This window comes from Aulostomus chinensis, chromosome 24, assembly GCF_037954235.1.
Source record: "Aulostomus chinensis isolate RoL2024-O1b breed Wild chromosome 24, RoL_Achi_v1.0, whole genome shotgun sequence".
Lineage (NCBI taxonomy): Eukaryota > Metazoa > Chordata > Actinopteri > Syngnathiformes > Aulostomidae > Aulostomus > Aulostomus chinensis.
This window is the reverse complement of record NC_141343.1, coordinates 17,697,469-17,715,428: the sequence shown is the minus strand read 5'-3', so window position 1 is coordinate 17,715,428 and position 17,960 is coordinate 17,697,469. Positions and strand designations below refer to the sequence as shown.

Sequence of the window (17,960 nt, the reverse complement as noted above, 5' to 3'; positions counted from 1 at the left end):
ACTGATAAAAAAATAAGAGACTAATATAATCAATTTGTGGATTTTCATGTGTCAACTGCTCCGGTGTGTCATGAAATTTTTAAAATAATAAGTTGCGAAGGCAAAAAATAAACGTATACACGGAATCTTTTAAAAGTATTTTATTGTGATAGTATCTGTTTCAAACACAAACCTCACGAGGGTTTGCATTGGCCTGGTCTGTAAAACAGCAGTAATCGGGAGTCACAGTTTGACAGGTGGGGGGGGGGGGGGGCCGCAGGTCTGCCCACCAGACTCTAGGAGGCCATCCAGATGAGGAAGGGCAGCACGACAGCCAGCATGGCGGCGCTGGCGCTCACCACCCTCAATGAGAGCAGCACACAAACCCCCAGGACAGCCATCGCCTTGGCAACACGCCGGCTAAGCACCAGCTTCCTCACCGTCTTACAGAACTGATGAGAAAACAAATGAAAGAGAAACTGTTAATGTTAGTGACGAAGCTGATAGCGAGAAGAAAGAGAGAAGCTCCACCCCCACATCACCCCCGCACCTCCCAGGCACCACCACCCGTCAGCCACGGAACCTATGGATGCTGCAAGGCCATGAATCAGAACAATAACGAAAATAAGGACAGCGCCACCCTTCCTCCACCACTAGGAGGAGTTCTTCCACTCTAAAAGGTCAGGGGGGCACCTGAGCATGACATGAAGAGAGAGGCATGCTGATACTCACACACATTCATACATACACACACACACTCACACTCACACACACTCACACACACACACACTCACACACTTACACACACTCACACACACACTCACTCACACACTCACACTCATACTCACACACACACACACACTCACACACACACACACTCACTCACACACACTCACACACACACTCACTCTCACTCACACATACACACTCACTCTCACACACACACACACTCTCTCACACAAACACACACACACACTCACTCTCACTCACACACACACACACTCACACACACACTCACTCTCACTCACACACACACACTCACTCTCACACACTCACACACACTCACACACACACACTCACTCACACACTCACACTCACACACACTCACTCACTCACACACACTCACTCTCACACACACGCACACTCACTCACACACTCACTCTCACTCACACATACACACTCACTCTCACTCACACACACACACTCACTCACACACACACTCACACACACACACACACACTCACTCTCTCACACACTCACACACACACTCACTCACACTCACACACTCACTCTCACACACTCACACACACACTCACTCTCACACACACACACTCAGTCACGTCTGCAGCTGATACTAAGCAGCTTTTGGAGGACAGATTAATGTGCCAGGCGAAGGTCGTCGTGGCGACCACGTTCCATTTCACCATTTCCCTGCATCCTTCCTGTCAAGTGTTGCATTTGGTGAAGCCTGTTTGAACCAGTTAGACGTCAAAGGTCACCTGGAAAGTCTGGAAGCTCATGGCGGTGCCATAGCGACAGTACATGACGAAGTGTTCACAGTTGTACCACAGCAGACTGTAGCTCACGTCGCCACACAGCTTCTCTGCCCTCATGGCAACCTCATCGCCACAAAGCGCCGGACAGCTGCACACCTGATGGGCGACACAAGATGGATGGTTATCCTGGCGGCGAGAGCCGTGAGAGTGAACATCAGGTTGGGCTGTTACCTGGTCGCTGGTGTTGATGAGGATCTTTGATCCGTAGGCGAAGTCTTCCACCGAATCCACCCTCACGCTGCCACGCTGGCAAGGAAACAGGGAGACACTTTTGACACAGTGAAGACACTAAGATCGTGAGTAAGCAGCAGCGCGCCAGCAGCAGAGCGCCAGCAGCAGAGTGCCGCTACCTTGGCCAGAACGCCCAGTAGGAGGCGGCTGTTGGTGACCATACGCCTGATTCGCCGGTGGTCACGGGAGACGACAGGCATGATGTCAGGAATGAAGTGAGCCACTCTGGATCGAGAAGGACACCAGGAGACAGTCGGGGAAGGAAAGGTCAGGGAGTACAAACTGAAACAGAAAACATCCCCTCACACTCGGGGTCCTCAGCCAATCACACGGAGGAACACTGGCATGTCCCGACTCACCTGCCCTCCCCCAGGTAGATCCCAAAGTGAGTGAAGAGGGTCCGGGGCACCTCCAGCAGGTCCCCCCTTCTCAACCTCCTGTCCGCCTCACTGTCTCTGAGTCCATCCGTGTCCTCGTCTTCCTGGTGTGCCGGGTCCTCAGGCTCGGGTGCCAGCGCGCTGATGTAGAGGAGGGCGAAGAGCTGCAGGGGGAACATGGCACAGCTGCGGCGGGTGAGGAATGAAGCTGGTGGGATTGTGCTGAGGGAGGCGGAGAGGATTAGAATCGCCGGCCTGGATCTGACCCGGCACGCTGGAGGTCATTGGGTCGCACAGCAACAAGATTTTGATTCAATCACAGATTCCTAAAGTTCTTACAGGCTTTCTGACGTGTGAATACGCGCCAGAGCTTCGTCGGCGGGACCTGACTACTTCCTGGACAGCCGTCAACAGTGTGAAGCCACGTGTCCCCGCCCCCCGGTACTGAGTGAGCCTGTGTGCTGGTGCAACTGGTTTCCTAAACTACAGCCCAACGGAGGAGGAGGAGTCTACCTCAGGCTTTGGGCTGCTGCCATCTCGTTTTTAAGAGTCCTTAAATGACCATATTTGGACAAGGTCACAAACGACATCTTTGTAAATGCAAAGAGGCGACGCGTCTCACCCAAGGACACACTGGATGGCTACCATGTGGGATCAGAGGACGTGAGCAGCACGCACCATGGAAGCTTGGTGCTGAGCCCTGTGTCCTGTGTCCTGTGTCCTGTGTCCTGTGTCCTGGGTCCTGGGTCCTGAGCCCTGGGTCCTGGGTCCTGGGTCCTGAGCCCTGAGCCCTGAGCCCTGAGCCCTGGGTCCTGGGCCCTGGGTGCTTGGTCCTCTCACAGACACCAACCTCTGGGATGTGACATCCACGTTCATTCCAGCTCCACTGCAGTTCTGTGGAACTTCACATCGTCATCTTAAAATCGTCTCCAAAGTTTTTCAGAAACACCAAAAACTGTAGACAAAATCATAAGGAGTTGTTTTACACAAAAAAGCCAAGAAAAGACGAAATGACTTCGGCAGGAGACGGTCTCTGTCTCTCTGTCCCCTGTCTCTCTGTCCCTCTCGCCCCTGTCTCTCTGTCCCCTGTCTCTCTGTCCCCTGTCTCTCTCTCTCCCCTGTCTCTCTGTCCCCTGTCTCTCTGTCCCCCTGTCTCTCTGTCCCCTGTCTCTCTCTCTCCCTGTCTCTCTGTCTCCCTGTCTCTCTCTCCCCTGTCTCTCTGTCCTCTGTCTCTCTCCCCTGTCTCTCTGTCCCCTGTCTCTCTGTCCCTCTGTCCCCTGTCTCTCTGTGTCCCCCGTCTCTCTCTCTCCTGTCTCTCTGTCCCCCTGTCTCTCTGTCCCGCTGTCCCCTGTCTCTCTGTCCCCTGTCTCTCTCTCCCCTGTCTCTCTGTCCCCTGTCTCTCTGTCCCACTGTCCCCTGTCTCTCTATCCCCTGTCTCTCTCTCCCCTGTCTCTCTGTCCCCTGTCTCTCTCGCCCCTGTCTCTCTCTCCCCTGTCTCTCTGTCCCTCTGTCCCCCTGTCTCTCTGTCCCGTCTCTCTCTCTCCTGTCTCTCTGTCCCCTGTCTCTCTCTCTCCCCTGTCTCTCTCTCTCCCCTGTCTCTCTCTGTCCCTCTGTCTCTCTGTCCCCTGTCTCTCTGTCCCCTGTCTCTCTCTGTCCCCTGTCACTCTCTCTCCCCGTCTCTCTGTCCCCTGTCTCTCTGTCCCCTGTCTCTCTCTCTCCCCTGTCTCTCTCTGTCCCTCTGTCCCCTGTCTCTCTCTGTCCCCTGTCTCTCTCTGTCCCCTGTCACTCTCTCTCCCCGTCTCTCTGTCCCCTGTCTCTCTGTCCCCTGTCTCTCTCTCTCCCCTGTCTCTCTCTGTCCCCTGTCTCTCTCTCTCCCCTGTCTCTCTCTCTCCCGTCTCTCTCTGTCCCCTGTCACTCTCTCTCCCCGTCTCTCTGTCCCCTGTCTCTCTCTCCCCTGTCTCTCTGTCCCGCTGTCTCTCTGTCCCCTGTCTCTCTGTCCCTCTGTCCCCTGTCTCTCTGTCCCCTGTCTCTCTGTCCCCTGTCTCTCTCTCTCCCCTGTCTCTCTCTCTCCTGTCTCTCTGTCCCCCTGTCCCTGAAACAATGCTGCACTTGTGTCTGGGAGACGGCGCTCATCAACAGTCACATTAATCCTCTGGGTGCTGAGTCATAATCCCACCAAACCTACAGGAAGCAGGACTGAGTCAAAGGCCCGGGTCCCATAAAACCTGAACAACCAACGACAAAGATGGAGGAACGGTGGCCCCGAAAGGCCAAAGACGAGTCAGGAGGGAAAACGCCGATGATCCACAGAGCTCGCCTTTCACGTCTCAGGGTTGGTTGTGTTTGGTACATCGTTTTAATGTTGAGCTCGTCCGCGTGAGGTTGGCTCGGCCGGCTCGGCCGGCTCCAAGAGCCCCGTCACGCCACACAGGCGTTGTCTGAAAATAAGACACTCTGCTGTCTTTACCAGGACGAGGGTCAACGCTTTCCTGTTTGACGCGTCCCAGTTTCCTGCAGATCACATACATGCTGCAGTTCCTAGTTGTGTCCATTAGATGGCGACTGACACCAGCGTCTCTGCTTCTTTGGAGGATTCTTCTTTTCAACAAAGTTCATTTTCAAAGTCGAGCCTACGTGGACCTTTAAAACAAAAGCATCATCACTGTAGTCACCTTTCAAAATAAAATGAAGCCACAAGTCCACCTCCTTTACCTTCTTCAAAATACAGTTTAATGAGCTACTTTGACAAAGAAAATAAATTCTGTATTAACATTTGTGACTGTTTGGAAGCAAATAGGTCCTGGAAGATATCTCCATGTATTTACAGAAGCATTTGACCTGGCAGACCCAGGGGGCGGGGCCTAAGCGGACAAGGGAGATGGAATTGTTGTGGTTTAAAGTTGCTTTCCTGCAGTCAAAATGGCTGCTACACTTGCACTGCCTTGTTGCTGGTTTCGCTAAATGCTACAGAGATGAGACGAATGTTTAGAGTAAAAAACCTGTCCTTGATCACTCCTTCGAAATAAAATCTTCAGCAAAACACCACAGTTCTGACCCACTCTTTGGTGTCTCTGATGTCCCATTAGTCAAGCACCTGAACAGGTTCATGCTTCACCCAAACTAGCGCTGCAGCTGCTGCTTGAGCTAATTTTCTTAGCAAAACACAGTACTCAGTAATTCATGAGTAGAAGAGAAGAAGGCTGGCGTCATAAAAGGTACTTCAGCTTTTTTGTTTTGGAAAAAACATTTTATTCTTTAAATTGGATCGACATTATTTTTCGGTTGTTGGTTCATTAGCATTTAGCCAATTCACACTGACCAAAAACACTACTATCGAGATTTCATCGTCAGGTTCAAAGGCCACGATTACAGTTTGTTATTGGTCGAATAATCGATTATTTAGCTCTAACAATAGTGGCAGTGGTCAGCGCTAGCAAGCAACGCTCGCTATTGGTGCTGGCTATCGATGCTAGGAGATTGGTCACTTGCCTTGAGCGGTGCTGTTAAACCAGGTGGTTTTACATACAGTGTACAGTGCTAATATGGTAAGCTAACTAACTGCTAGCCACTGGCTTTGGTATGGTTGAATACGACACTTCAGAAACACACTGAAGCGTCTCACAGGCCTTGCCCTTGGCGCGGGGCTGACTGGCCCTGAGCTCCTCCAGCTGGCCTCCTGATGGACTTCAATGCTCACACTGGGTTACGGGTGACATTTTAGACATTTCATCATTTCATCTGTGACATCACAAGCAAGTTGTCATATGAACACAATGAAGTTGGGATGCCAACAACTAGCATCTGCAGCACAATTAGCATTGCAGCATTAGAAATGATCACAGTCGTTTTGGTTCTCCAGGAATCCTTTCTACACCTGTAGGGGCAAATGGGAAAAGCTAACTTCCTTAGCTTGAGCTACGCTGGCGGTGAGTGCAGGCTCCCAGGTGCCAGTTGTGAGACTGTGTTTCTGTTTCGCTACAGGTACTCGCCATCACCTGTTGAGGTGACGGTGGGAGTATGAGACCGGAGGGACCACCGCCAGCTGGTCCAGATGCTAATGGACCCCACAAAGTAGAAAATATAAACTGTGACAGGAATGCCCTCTATCATCAGTTTAGACCAGGCTGCTAACACTGCTAATGCTAATTATTCGAAAGAAGCAGGAGTTCACCTCCTGTGGATTCAGTCGCTTAGTCATTGGTGCTCCGCCCCTACTGAAGCACCAGCCTGGCATCTAGCTGGCCATCCACAGCGTGAAGGGGATGAAGATGGCGGGCAGGGCGGTGCAGGATGATATTCCCAAACACACCAGTGCCAGAAGCCCCAGCAGCGCCGACAGGACAACATTCCTCTGGTCTCGGATCAGCGACCTCAACCACTCGCAGAACTAGAAGATGGAGACGAGAGTCAGATATTAACAAGAGAACCAAGCGGCCGTATCAACAGAGGCGACTTTGTTTCCTGAGGAGTCCTTTAATACGCCATGATTGTTCACAGGCTTCTTCCTCCACTTCCTGTCGCAGAGCTGCTGTTTATGAGGCGCCACGGGCCTTCGAGGGGCCCCAGCCTGCTCCTGACGGCGCCCTATAACCACCCTTTGAAGAGAGCTCCAATGTTTCGGTCTACAGCAAGCGGAATACGATCGGTGCAGGAGAGGATCAGCAGGCCCCGCCCCCTCAGGTCTCAGCAGATTATACCGCTAAATCGTGTCATCAAATACCTGACAAATCAGGAGAAACTAACCCGGAGCTGAATACTTGATCCAAATAGGAAGCCCGGGTCCTAAAAGTGGTGTCAGGGGACCACGGGGTCCTGAGGGGACTGGTTCCATTTCAGCACCACAGAGATGACCTGCAAATCTAATCACTATAGTAACCGTTGCCGCGTGGAGGCGGAGACATGCCATATTTGTAACAACTTCATCATAATAATGCTGCCATGTCCCATTATCAAAGGTTACCGTGCGACAGCGAGCTCCCTCATTACCGGAACGCCATTTCAGCCATGGCCCTTCTCACCATCGTCAATGTAACGTCCTGATTCAGATTTTCTGTAGGGGGCGCTGTGCTGAGGACGCACCGCCCTTCAGCTATGGAACGTTAGCTCACCGTTGTGTCTGTTGCCTTTCATTCATTCACTTTAAAGATCCACCCGTCCATCATTAGCTGCTTCCACTGTTTCAGGGTTGCAGGGAGGTGGAGCCTATCCCAGCTGTCACTGGGAGGGAGGAGGGGCTCCAGAGAGATGGACAGGCACTCACACGTTTGAATGATTTATAACCTCCGATTAAATTAACGAGCAAGTCCAGGCGTGTGGGAGAGAGTAGCTTCAAGATTCTGAGCTCAAACAGTTTGAGAGTGAAATCGATTCAACAGCAGGAGGCGGTCAGATGGTGTGTGGCCAGCAGAGGGCGCCGGCAGCAGCAGCAGCCAGGCCTCTGTGACCCTGGCTTCTGTCTGGCAGGCAGTGGTGGGACTCTCAATGCAGCTCTTGTTCTCAGGGCTTTCCAGCAGTGACCCAGATTTTCCTCATGAAGGTTTTCACCTGTTGACCACATCTGCAACCAGTTACCCCCCCCCCCTCCACAAACACAGACGTCACGTCAGTTTCCTCTCAGGGGAGGAACCTGAATACTAACAAAGTTTACCGGCACAAACTTTCACAACATGTGACCAGACACGCCACAAACGCCACTCGGGTGAAAATGTTTCAATGGGGAATCAACAACGCTGATCAGAAATCAGCAATCAATCAATTATCAGCAATCAATCAATTATCAGATATCAGTCAATTATCAGATATCAGTCAATTATCAGATATCAGTCAATTATCAGATATCAGCCAATCAATTATCAGATATCAGTCAATTATCAGATATCAGTCAATCAATTATCAGATATCAGTCAATTATCAGATATCAGTCAATTATCAGATATCAGTCAATCAATTATCAGATATCAGCCAATCAATTATCAGATATCAGTCAATTATCAGATATCAGCCAATCAATTATCAGATATCAGTCAATTATCGGATATCAGTCAATTATCAGATATCAGCCAATCAATTATCAGATATCAGTCAATTATCAGATATCAGTCAATCAATTATCAGATATCAGTCAATTATCAGATATCAGTCAATTATCAGATATCAGTCAATCAATTATCAGATATCAGCCAATCAATTATCAAATATCAGTCAATTATCAGATATCAGTCAATCAATTATCAGCTATCAGTCAATCAATTATCAGATATCAATCAATTATCAGATATCAGCCAATCAATTATCAGATATCAGTCAATTATCAGATATCAGCCAATCAATTATGAGATATCAGTCAATCAATTATCAGATATCAGTCAATTATCAGATATCAATCAATTATCAGATATCAGTCAATTATCAGATATCAGTCAATTATCAGATATCAATCAATTATCAGATATCAGTCAATTATCAGATATCAATCAATTATCAGATATCAGTCAATTATCAGATATCAGTCAATTATCAGATATCAATCAATTATCAGATATCAGTCAATTATCAGATATCAATCAATTATCAGATATCAGTCAATTATCAGATATCAGTCAATTATCAGATATCAATCAAAGGTAATCGGTAGTCCTCCTGGCAGACTTCAAAGGCTCCGGGTTCTTCCTCTGACTGACGTCACTGGTCAACAGCTGTATCCGGACACTTTCAGGTGTGAAAGTCGGCGCGGACCGGCGACATCAAAGCGCCGCGTCTCACCTGCTCGGTCTGCAGACTCCGCGCGGCGCCGTACCGGCAGCCGGTGACGAAGTGCTCGCAGTTGCTCCACAGCAGGCTGTAGGGGACGCAGCCCAGCAGGCGCTCCGCCCGCCGGGCCACCTCCTCCCCGGGCAGCGGCCGGCGGCGCACCGCGCGGTCCATGGCATTGAGCAGGACCGCGGCTCCGTACGCGAAGTCCTCCACGGAGTCCACGCGGACGGTGGCGCGCTTGGACAGCACCCCGAGCAGCAGCCGCGCGTTGGTCACCGGCTCCCGCAGCTGCCGCCGCTCCGACGTCAGCACCGGCAGGATGTCCGGTATGAGGTGCGCCACCCGGCCGTCGCCCAGGTAGATGCCGAAGTGGGTGAAGAGAGTGCGGGGAACCTCCAGCAGGTCTCCCCGCTGGTACCGGACCGGGGGCGGCGGCGGCGGCGGCGGCGGCGGCGGCGCGTTGCCCCGGTCGCGGAGGCTGGTGGGCGGCGGGTCTCCGCGCTCTCGGGGGGCCGGGGGGGGCAGCAGGAGGGTCAGCTTGACGTGCGCGAGGAGGAAAAGCTTCTCCAGGAGGAAGGTGAGTGTGTCCAACATGACCGCAGCAGCCGCGGGACACTTCTGTCTCCGCCGTCCTCCCTGAAGGCTGCAGAACCCGGAGGAGGGCGGCGTGAGTGACGTCACGGCTGCGTGGTGGATGAGGAGAGGGGAGGCAGCTCCCGATGGAGGAAAACTACAAGGAACTACAACAGCCGCAGTACCGACGACTCCTAGTGACGTCATGAAGTTGGAAAAGTCTCTTGATCAGGAAAGGAAACGTCCTGCCAAGTTAATTCGTTCCCACGAGCTGAAAGCGTGTTTGAAGAACGTGAGGACCATCTCAACGTCAGCTGATGTCATCCTGATCAGCCATGACGTTGGACCTCTGAGCCTGACGCTTTGCTCATTGGTGGAGTCTCATGGCCTTCGATCAGAGTCACGCGCACCTGTGAGAGCAGACGCAGTGAGCTCACGTCCTCAGCACTGAACCACACACACACACACACACACACACACACACACAAACGCGCGCGCGCGCGCGCACTGGGCCAAGAAATAGGAACCAGTCAGAATTTCCAGCTCAGCAAATGTTGCTCACTCACTCGCCCACTCTCACTCTGTCCCTCTCTCACACACACACTCTCTCACACACACACTCTCTCACACACACACTCTCTCACACATGGTAACAGCGGTCAAGTGGTTGATACACAAACGGTGCAATGCTGAACTCACCGCAGTTCAGCATTGCACCAAATGGCTTCTCACTCTCACTCACTCACACACACTCACAATCACACACAATCACACACAATCACACACTCACAATCACACACAATCACACACTCACAATCACACACACAATCACACTCACAATCACACACTCACACACAGACACAACCACACACTCACTCACACACACAATCACACTCACACAATCACACACTCACTCACACAATCACGCACACACACTCACAATCACACACTCACAATCACTCACACTCACTCACACACAATCACACTCACACAATCACACACTCACTCACACACAATCACACACTCACTCACAATCACACACTCACTCACACACACACACACTCACACAATCACACACACAATCACACTCACAATCTCACACACAGACACAACCACACACTCACACACACACACAATCACACTCACACAATCACACACACACTCACGCACACACACTCACAATCACACTCACAATCACTCACACTCACTCACACACAATCACACTCACACAATCACACACTCACTCACTCACACACAATCACACACTCACTCACACTCACACAATCACACACTCACTCACAATCACACACACAATCACACTCACACAATCACTCACACATACAAACTCATACACACACCCACTCTCACTCACACACAATCACACACTCACAATCACACACAGACACAACCACACACTCAATCACACACTCACTCACACACACACTCACTCACACACAATCACACACTCATATACACACACACTCTCACTCAAACCCACACACTCACTCAAACGCAATCACACACAATCACACTCACACAATCACACACTCACTCACACGCACACACTCACAATAACTCACACTCACTCACACACAATCACACACTCACTCACACACACTCACTCACACACAATCACACACTCACTCACAATCACTCACTCACTCTCACTCACACACAAAATCACACACTCACAATCACACTCACACACTCACTCACACGCACACACAATCACTCACTCACAATCACACTCACACAATCGCAGACTCACTCACACACACTCACTCACACACTCACTCATACACACTTACACAGACAGACACAACCACACACTCAATCACACTCACACAATCACACACTCGCTCACACACACACACACACACACTCATATACACACTAACTCTCACTCACAATCACACACTCACACTCACTCACACACACTTACACACACACACACTCACTCTCACTCACAATCACACACTCACTCACACGCACACACAATCACTCACTCACAATCACTCACTCACACACACTCACTCACACACTCACTCACACACACAATCACACACAGAGACAACCACACACTCAATCACACACAATCACACTAACACAATCACACACTCGCTCACACACACACACACTCATATACACACACTAACTCTCACTCACAATCACACACTCACACTCACTCACAAACACACACACTCACTCTCACTCACAATCACACACTCACACTCACTCACACACACTTACACACACACACTCCCTCTCGCTCACAATCACTCACTCACACACACAATCACATACTCACAATCACACTCACACAATCACACTCACTCACACTCACTCACACACACTCACTCATATACACACACACAATCACACTCACTCACACACAATCTCAAACTCACTCACACACACAATCACACACTCAAAATCACACACACTCACTCTCACTCACTCACACACACATTCACACTCACAATCACACTCACACAATCTCAAACTCACTCACACAATCACACACTCACACACACTTACACACACAAAATCACACACAGCCACAACCACAAACTCAGTCACACACTCACTCACACACACAATCACACACTCACTCACACACACAATCACACACTCACTCACACACACTCACTCACACACACTTACACAGACACAACCACACACTCAATCACACTCACTCACACACACTTACACACACAATCACACTCACACAATCACACACTCGCTCACACACACAAACACACTCATATACACACACTAACTCTCACTCACAATCACACACTCACACTCACTCACACACACTTACACACACATACACTCACTCTCACTCACAATCACACACTCACTCACACGCACACACAATCACTCACTCACAATCACACACTCACTCACACACTCACTCACACACACAATCACACACAGACACAACCACACACTCAATCACACTCACTCACACACACAATCACACTCACACAATCACACACTCGCTCACAGACACACACACTCATATACACACACTAACTCTCACTCACAATCACTCACTCACTCACTCTCACTCTCACTCACACACAATCACACACTCACAATCACACTCACACAATCTCAAACTCACTCACACACAATCACACTCACACACTTACACACACAAAATCACACACAGACACAACCACAAACTCAATCACACACTCACTCACACACACTTACACACACACAATCACACTCACACAATCACACACTCGCTCACACACACTAACTCTCACTCACAATCACTCACTCACACACACAATCACACACTCACAATCACACTCACACAATCACACACTCACTCACACACAATCACACACTCACTCACACACACTCACTCACACACAATCACTCACACTCACTCACACACAATCACACACTCACTCACACACACTCACTCACACACAATCTCAAACTCACTCACACACACAATCACACACTCACAATCACACCCACACACAATCACACACTCACTCTCACTCACACACACAATCACACACTCACAATCACACTCACACAATCTCAAACTCACTCACACACAATCTCACTCACACACAATCACACACACTTACACACACAAAATCACACACAGACACAACCACAAACTCAGTCACACACTCACTCACACACACTTATACACACACAATCACACTCACACACTCGCTCACACACACTAACTCTCACTCACAATCACACACTCACTCACTCACTCACAATCACTCACACTCACTCACACACAATCACACACACAATCACACACTCACTCACTCACACACAATCACACACTCACTCACACTCACACACATTCACACACTCACTCACACACACACACACTCACACAATCACACACACAATCACACTCACAATCACACACTCACACACAGACACAACCACACACTCACACACACACACAATCACACTCACACAATCACACACTCACTCACACAATCACACACTCACGCACACACACTCACAATCACACTCACAATCACTCACACTCACTCACACACAATCACACTCACACAATCACACACTCACTCACTCACACACAATCACACACTCACTCACACTCACACACAATCACACACTCACTCACACTCACAATCACACACACAATCACACTCACACAATCACTCACACATACAAACTCATATACACACACCCACTCTCACTCACACACAATCACACACTCACAATCACACACAGACACAACCACACACTCAATCACACACTCACTCACACACACACTCACTCACACACAATCACACACTCATATACACACAAACTCTCACTCAAACCCACACACTCACTCAAACGCAATCACACACAATCACACTCACACAATCACACACTCACTCACACGCACACACTCACAATAACTCACACTCACTCACACACAATCACACACTCACTCACACACACTCACTCACACACAATCACACACTCACTCTCACTCACACACAAAATCACACACTCACAATCACACTCACACACTCACTCACACGCACACACAATCACTCACTCACAATCACACTCACACAATCACACACTCACTCACACACACTCACTCACACACTCTCACTCACACACACAATCACACAATCACAGACTCACTCACACACACTCACTCACACACACTTACACAGACAGACACAACCACACACTCAATCACACTCACACACACTTACACACACAATCACACTCACACAATCACACACTCGCTCACACACACACACACACTCATATACACACACTAACTCTCACTCACAATCACACACTCACACTCACTCACACACACTTACACACACACACACACACTCTCACTCACAATCACACACTCACTCACACGCACAATCACTCACTCACAATCACACACTCACTCACACACACTCACTCACACACTCACTCATATACACACACAATCACACTCACTCACACACAACCTCAAACTCACTCACACACACAATCACACACTCACAATCACACACACACACAATCACACACTCACTCTCACTCACACAAAATCACACACACAATCTCACACTCACTCACTCACGCACACACAATCACACTCTCACTCACACACAATCACACACTCACACACACTTACACACACACAATCACACACAGACACAACAACAAACTCAATCACACACTCACACAATCACACACTCGCTTACACACACTAACTCTCACTCACAATCACACACTCACAATCACACTCACACAATCTCAAACTCACTCACACACAATCACACTCACACACTTACACACACAAAATCACACACAGACAACCACAAACTCAATCACACACAATCACACTCACACAATCACACACTCCCTCACACACACTAACTCTCACTCACAATCACTCACTCACACACACAATCACACACTCACAATCACATTCACACAATCACACACTCACTCACACACACACACTCACAATCACTCACACTCACTCACACACAATCTCACACTCACTCACACACACTCACTCACACACAATCACTCACACTCACTCACACACAGTCACACACTCACTCACACACACTCACTCACAATCTCAAACTCACTCACACACACAATCACACACTCACAATCACACCCACACACACAATCACACACTCACTCTGACTCATACACACAATCACACACTCACAATCACACTCACACAATCTCAAACTCACTCACACACAATCACACTCACACACAATCACACACACTTACACACACAAAATCACACACAGACACAACCACAAACTCAGTCACACACTCACTCACACACACTTATACACACACAATCACACTCACACACTCGCTCACACACACTAACTCTCACTCACAATCACACACACACTCACTCACTCACTCACTCACAATCACTCACACTCACTCAAACACAATCACATTCACACAATCACACACTCACTCACACACACACACTCACAATCACTCACACTCACTCACACACAATCTCACACTCACTCACACACACTCACTCACACACAATCACTCACACTCACTCACACACAGTCACACACTCACTCACACACACTCACTCACAATCTCAAACTCACTCACACACACAATCACACACTCACAATCACACCCACACACACAATCACACACTCACTCTGACTCATACACACAATCACACACTCACAATCACACTCACACAATCTCAAACTCACTCACACACAATCACACTCACACACAATCACACACACTTACACACACAAAATAACACACAGACACAAACACAAACTCAGTCACACACTCACTCACACACACTTATACACACACAATCACACTCACACACTCGCTCACACACACTAACTCTCACTCACAATCACACACACACTCACTCACTCACTCACTCACAATCACTCACACTCACTCAAACACAATCACACTCACACAATCACACACTCACTCACTCACACACAATCACACACTCACTCACACTCACACACAATCACACACTCACTCACACACACACACACTCACACAATCACACACACAATTGCACTCACAATCACACACTCACACACAGACACAACCACACACTCACACACACACACAATCACACTCACACAATCACACACTCACTCACACAATCACACACTCACGCACACACACTCACAATCACACTCACAATCACTCACACTCACTCACACACAATCACACTCACACAATCACACACTCACTCACTCACACACAATCACACACTCACTCACACTCACACACAATCACACACTCACTCACACTCACAATCACACACACAATCACACTCACACAATCACTCACACATACAAACTCATATACACACACCCACTCTCACTCACACACAATCACACACTCACAATCACACACAGACACAACCACACACTCAATCACACACTCACTCACTCACACACAATCACACACTCATATACACACAAACTCTCACTCAAACCCACACACTCACTCAAACGCAATCACACACAATCACACTCACACAATCACACACTCACTCACACGCACACACTCACAATAACTCACACTCACTCACACACAATCACACACTCACTCACACACACTCACTCACACACAATCACACACTCACTCTCACTCACACACAAAATCACACACTCACAATCACACTCACACACTCACTCACACGCACACACAATCACTCACTCACAATCACACTCACACAATCACACACTCACTCACACACACTCACTCACACACTCTCACTCACACACACAATCACACAATCACAGACTCACTCACACACACTCACTCACACACACTTACACAGACAGACACAACCACACACTCAATCACACTCACACACACTTACACACACAATCACACTCACACAATCACACACTCGCTCACACACACACACACACACTCATATACACACACTAACTCTCACTCACAATCACACACTCACACTCACTCACACACACTTACACACACACACACACACTCACTCACAATCACACACTCACTCACACACACTTACACACACACTCACTCTCACTCAAAATCACTCACTCACACACACAATCACACACTCACAATCACACACACAATCACTCACTCACACTCATTCACACACAATCACACTCACAATCACACACACACACAATCACATACTCACACACAAAATCACACACACAATCTCACACTCACTCACGCACACACAATCACACTCTCACTCACACACAATCACACACTCACACACACTTACACACACAATCACACACAGACACAACCACAAACTCAATCACACAATCACACTCACACACAATCACACACACACACAATCACACACTCACACACACTTACACACACAAAATCACACACAGCCACAACCACAAACTCAGTCACACACTCTCTCTCTCTCACACACACTTACACACACACAATCACACTCACACACTCGCTCACACACACTAACTCTCACTCACAATCACACACTCACACTCACTCACACACACACACACACTCACTCTCACTCACAATCACAATCACACTCTCACAATCACACTCACACAATCACACACTCACTCACACACACACACACACACACACTCTCACTCACACACTCTCTCTCTCTCACACACACTTAAACACACACACAATCACACTCACACACTCGCTCACACACACTAACTCTCACTCACAATCACACACTCACACTCACTCACACACACTTACACACACACACACTCACTCTCACTCACAATCACACTCACACAATCGCACACTCACTCACACGCACACACAATAACTCACACACACACACACACTCATATACACACACACAATCACACTCACTCACACACAACCTCAAACTCACTCACACACACAATAACACACTCACAATCACACACACTCACTCTCACTCACACAAAATCACACACACAATCTCACACTCACTCACTCACGCACA

The 17,960-nt window shown here is 48.7% G+C and overlaps 2 protein-coding genes across 3 annotated transcripts; both read right to left on the bottom strand.

Annotated features, from left to right (window-relative positions):
* Positions 1-148: 148 nt before the first annotated feature.
* LOC147239050 (lecithin retinol acyltransferase-like) lies at positions 149-3,184 on the bottom strand. Of its 2 annotated transcripts, XM_086197098.1 has the most exons (6): positions 2,483-3,184; positions 2,126-2,365; positions 1,886-1,991; positions 1,707-1,781; positions 1,479-1,631; positions 149-431 (listed from the first exon to the last, which is right to left on the bottom strand). In XM_086197098.1, the coding sequence occupies exons 2-6, from the start codon at positions 2,320-2,322 to the stop codon at positions 276-278; spliced, it is 687 nt and encodes a 228-aa protein (XP_086053224.1). In that variant the 5' UTR covers positions 2,323-2,365; positions 2,483-3,184; the 3' UTR covers positions 149-275. The 2 variants fall into 2 exon arrangements, with proteins under 2 accessions (XP_086053224.1, XP_086053223.1); XM_086197097.1 differs by having other exon boundaries at positions 2,126-3,184.
* Positions 3,185-4,823: 1,639 nt separating this feature from the next.
* Positions 4,824-9,537, bottom strand: LOC147239049 (lecithin retinol acyltransferase-like). The gene is made up of 2 exons (XM_086197087.1): positions 8,906-9,537; positions 4,824-6,530 (listed from the first exon to the last, which is right to left on the bottom strand). The coding sequence occupies exons 1-2, from the start codon at positions 9,488-9,490 to the stop codon at positions 6,378-6,380; spliced, it is 738 nt and encodes a 245-aa protein (XP_086053213.1). The 5' UTR covers positions 9,491-9,537; the 3' UTR covers positions 4,824-6,377.
* Between the last annotated feature and the right edge of the window lie 8,423 nt (positions 9,538-17,960).

Excerpts from the sequence above, each read along its gene's own strand:
- LOC147239050 (XM_086197097.1), bottom strand. The coding sequence starts at position 2,322 with ATGTTCCCCCTGCAGCTCTTCGCCCTCCTCTACATCAGCGCGCTGGCA. Across the intron at positions 1,782-1,885 it reads TACTGGGCGTTCTGGCCAAG|CGTGGCAGCGTGAGGGTGGA; the intron begins GTAGCGGCACTC and ends TTTCCTTGCCAG. Across the intron at positions 432-1,478 it reads TGAGCTTCCAGACTTTCCAG|TTCTGTAAGACGGTGAGGAA; the intron begins GTGACCTTTGAC and ends TTTTCTCATCAG.
- LOC147239049 (XM_086197087.1), bottom strand. The coding sequence starts at position 9,490 with ATGTTGGACACACTCACCTTCCTCCTGGAGAAGCTTTTCCTCCTCGCG. Across the intron at positions 6,531-8,905 it reads GGAGTCTGCAGACCGAGCAG|TTCTGCGAGTGGTTGAGGTC; the intron begins GTGAGACGCGGC and ends TCCATCTTCTAG.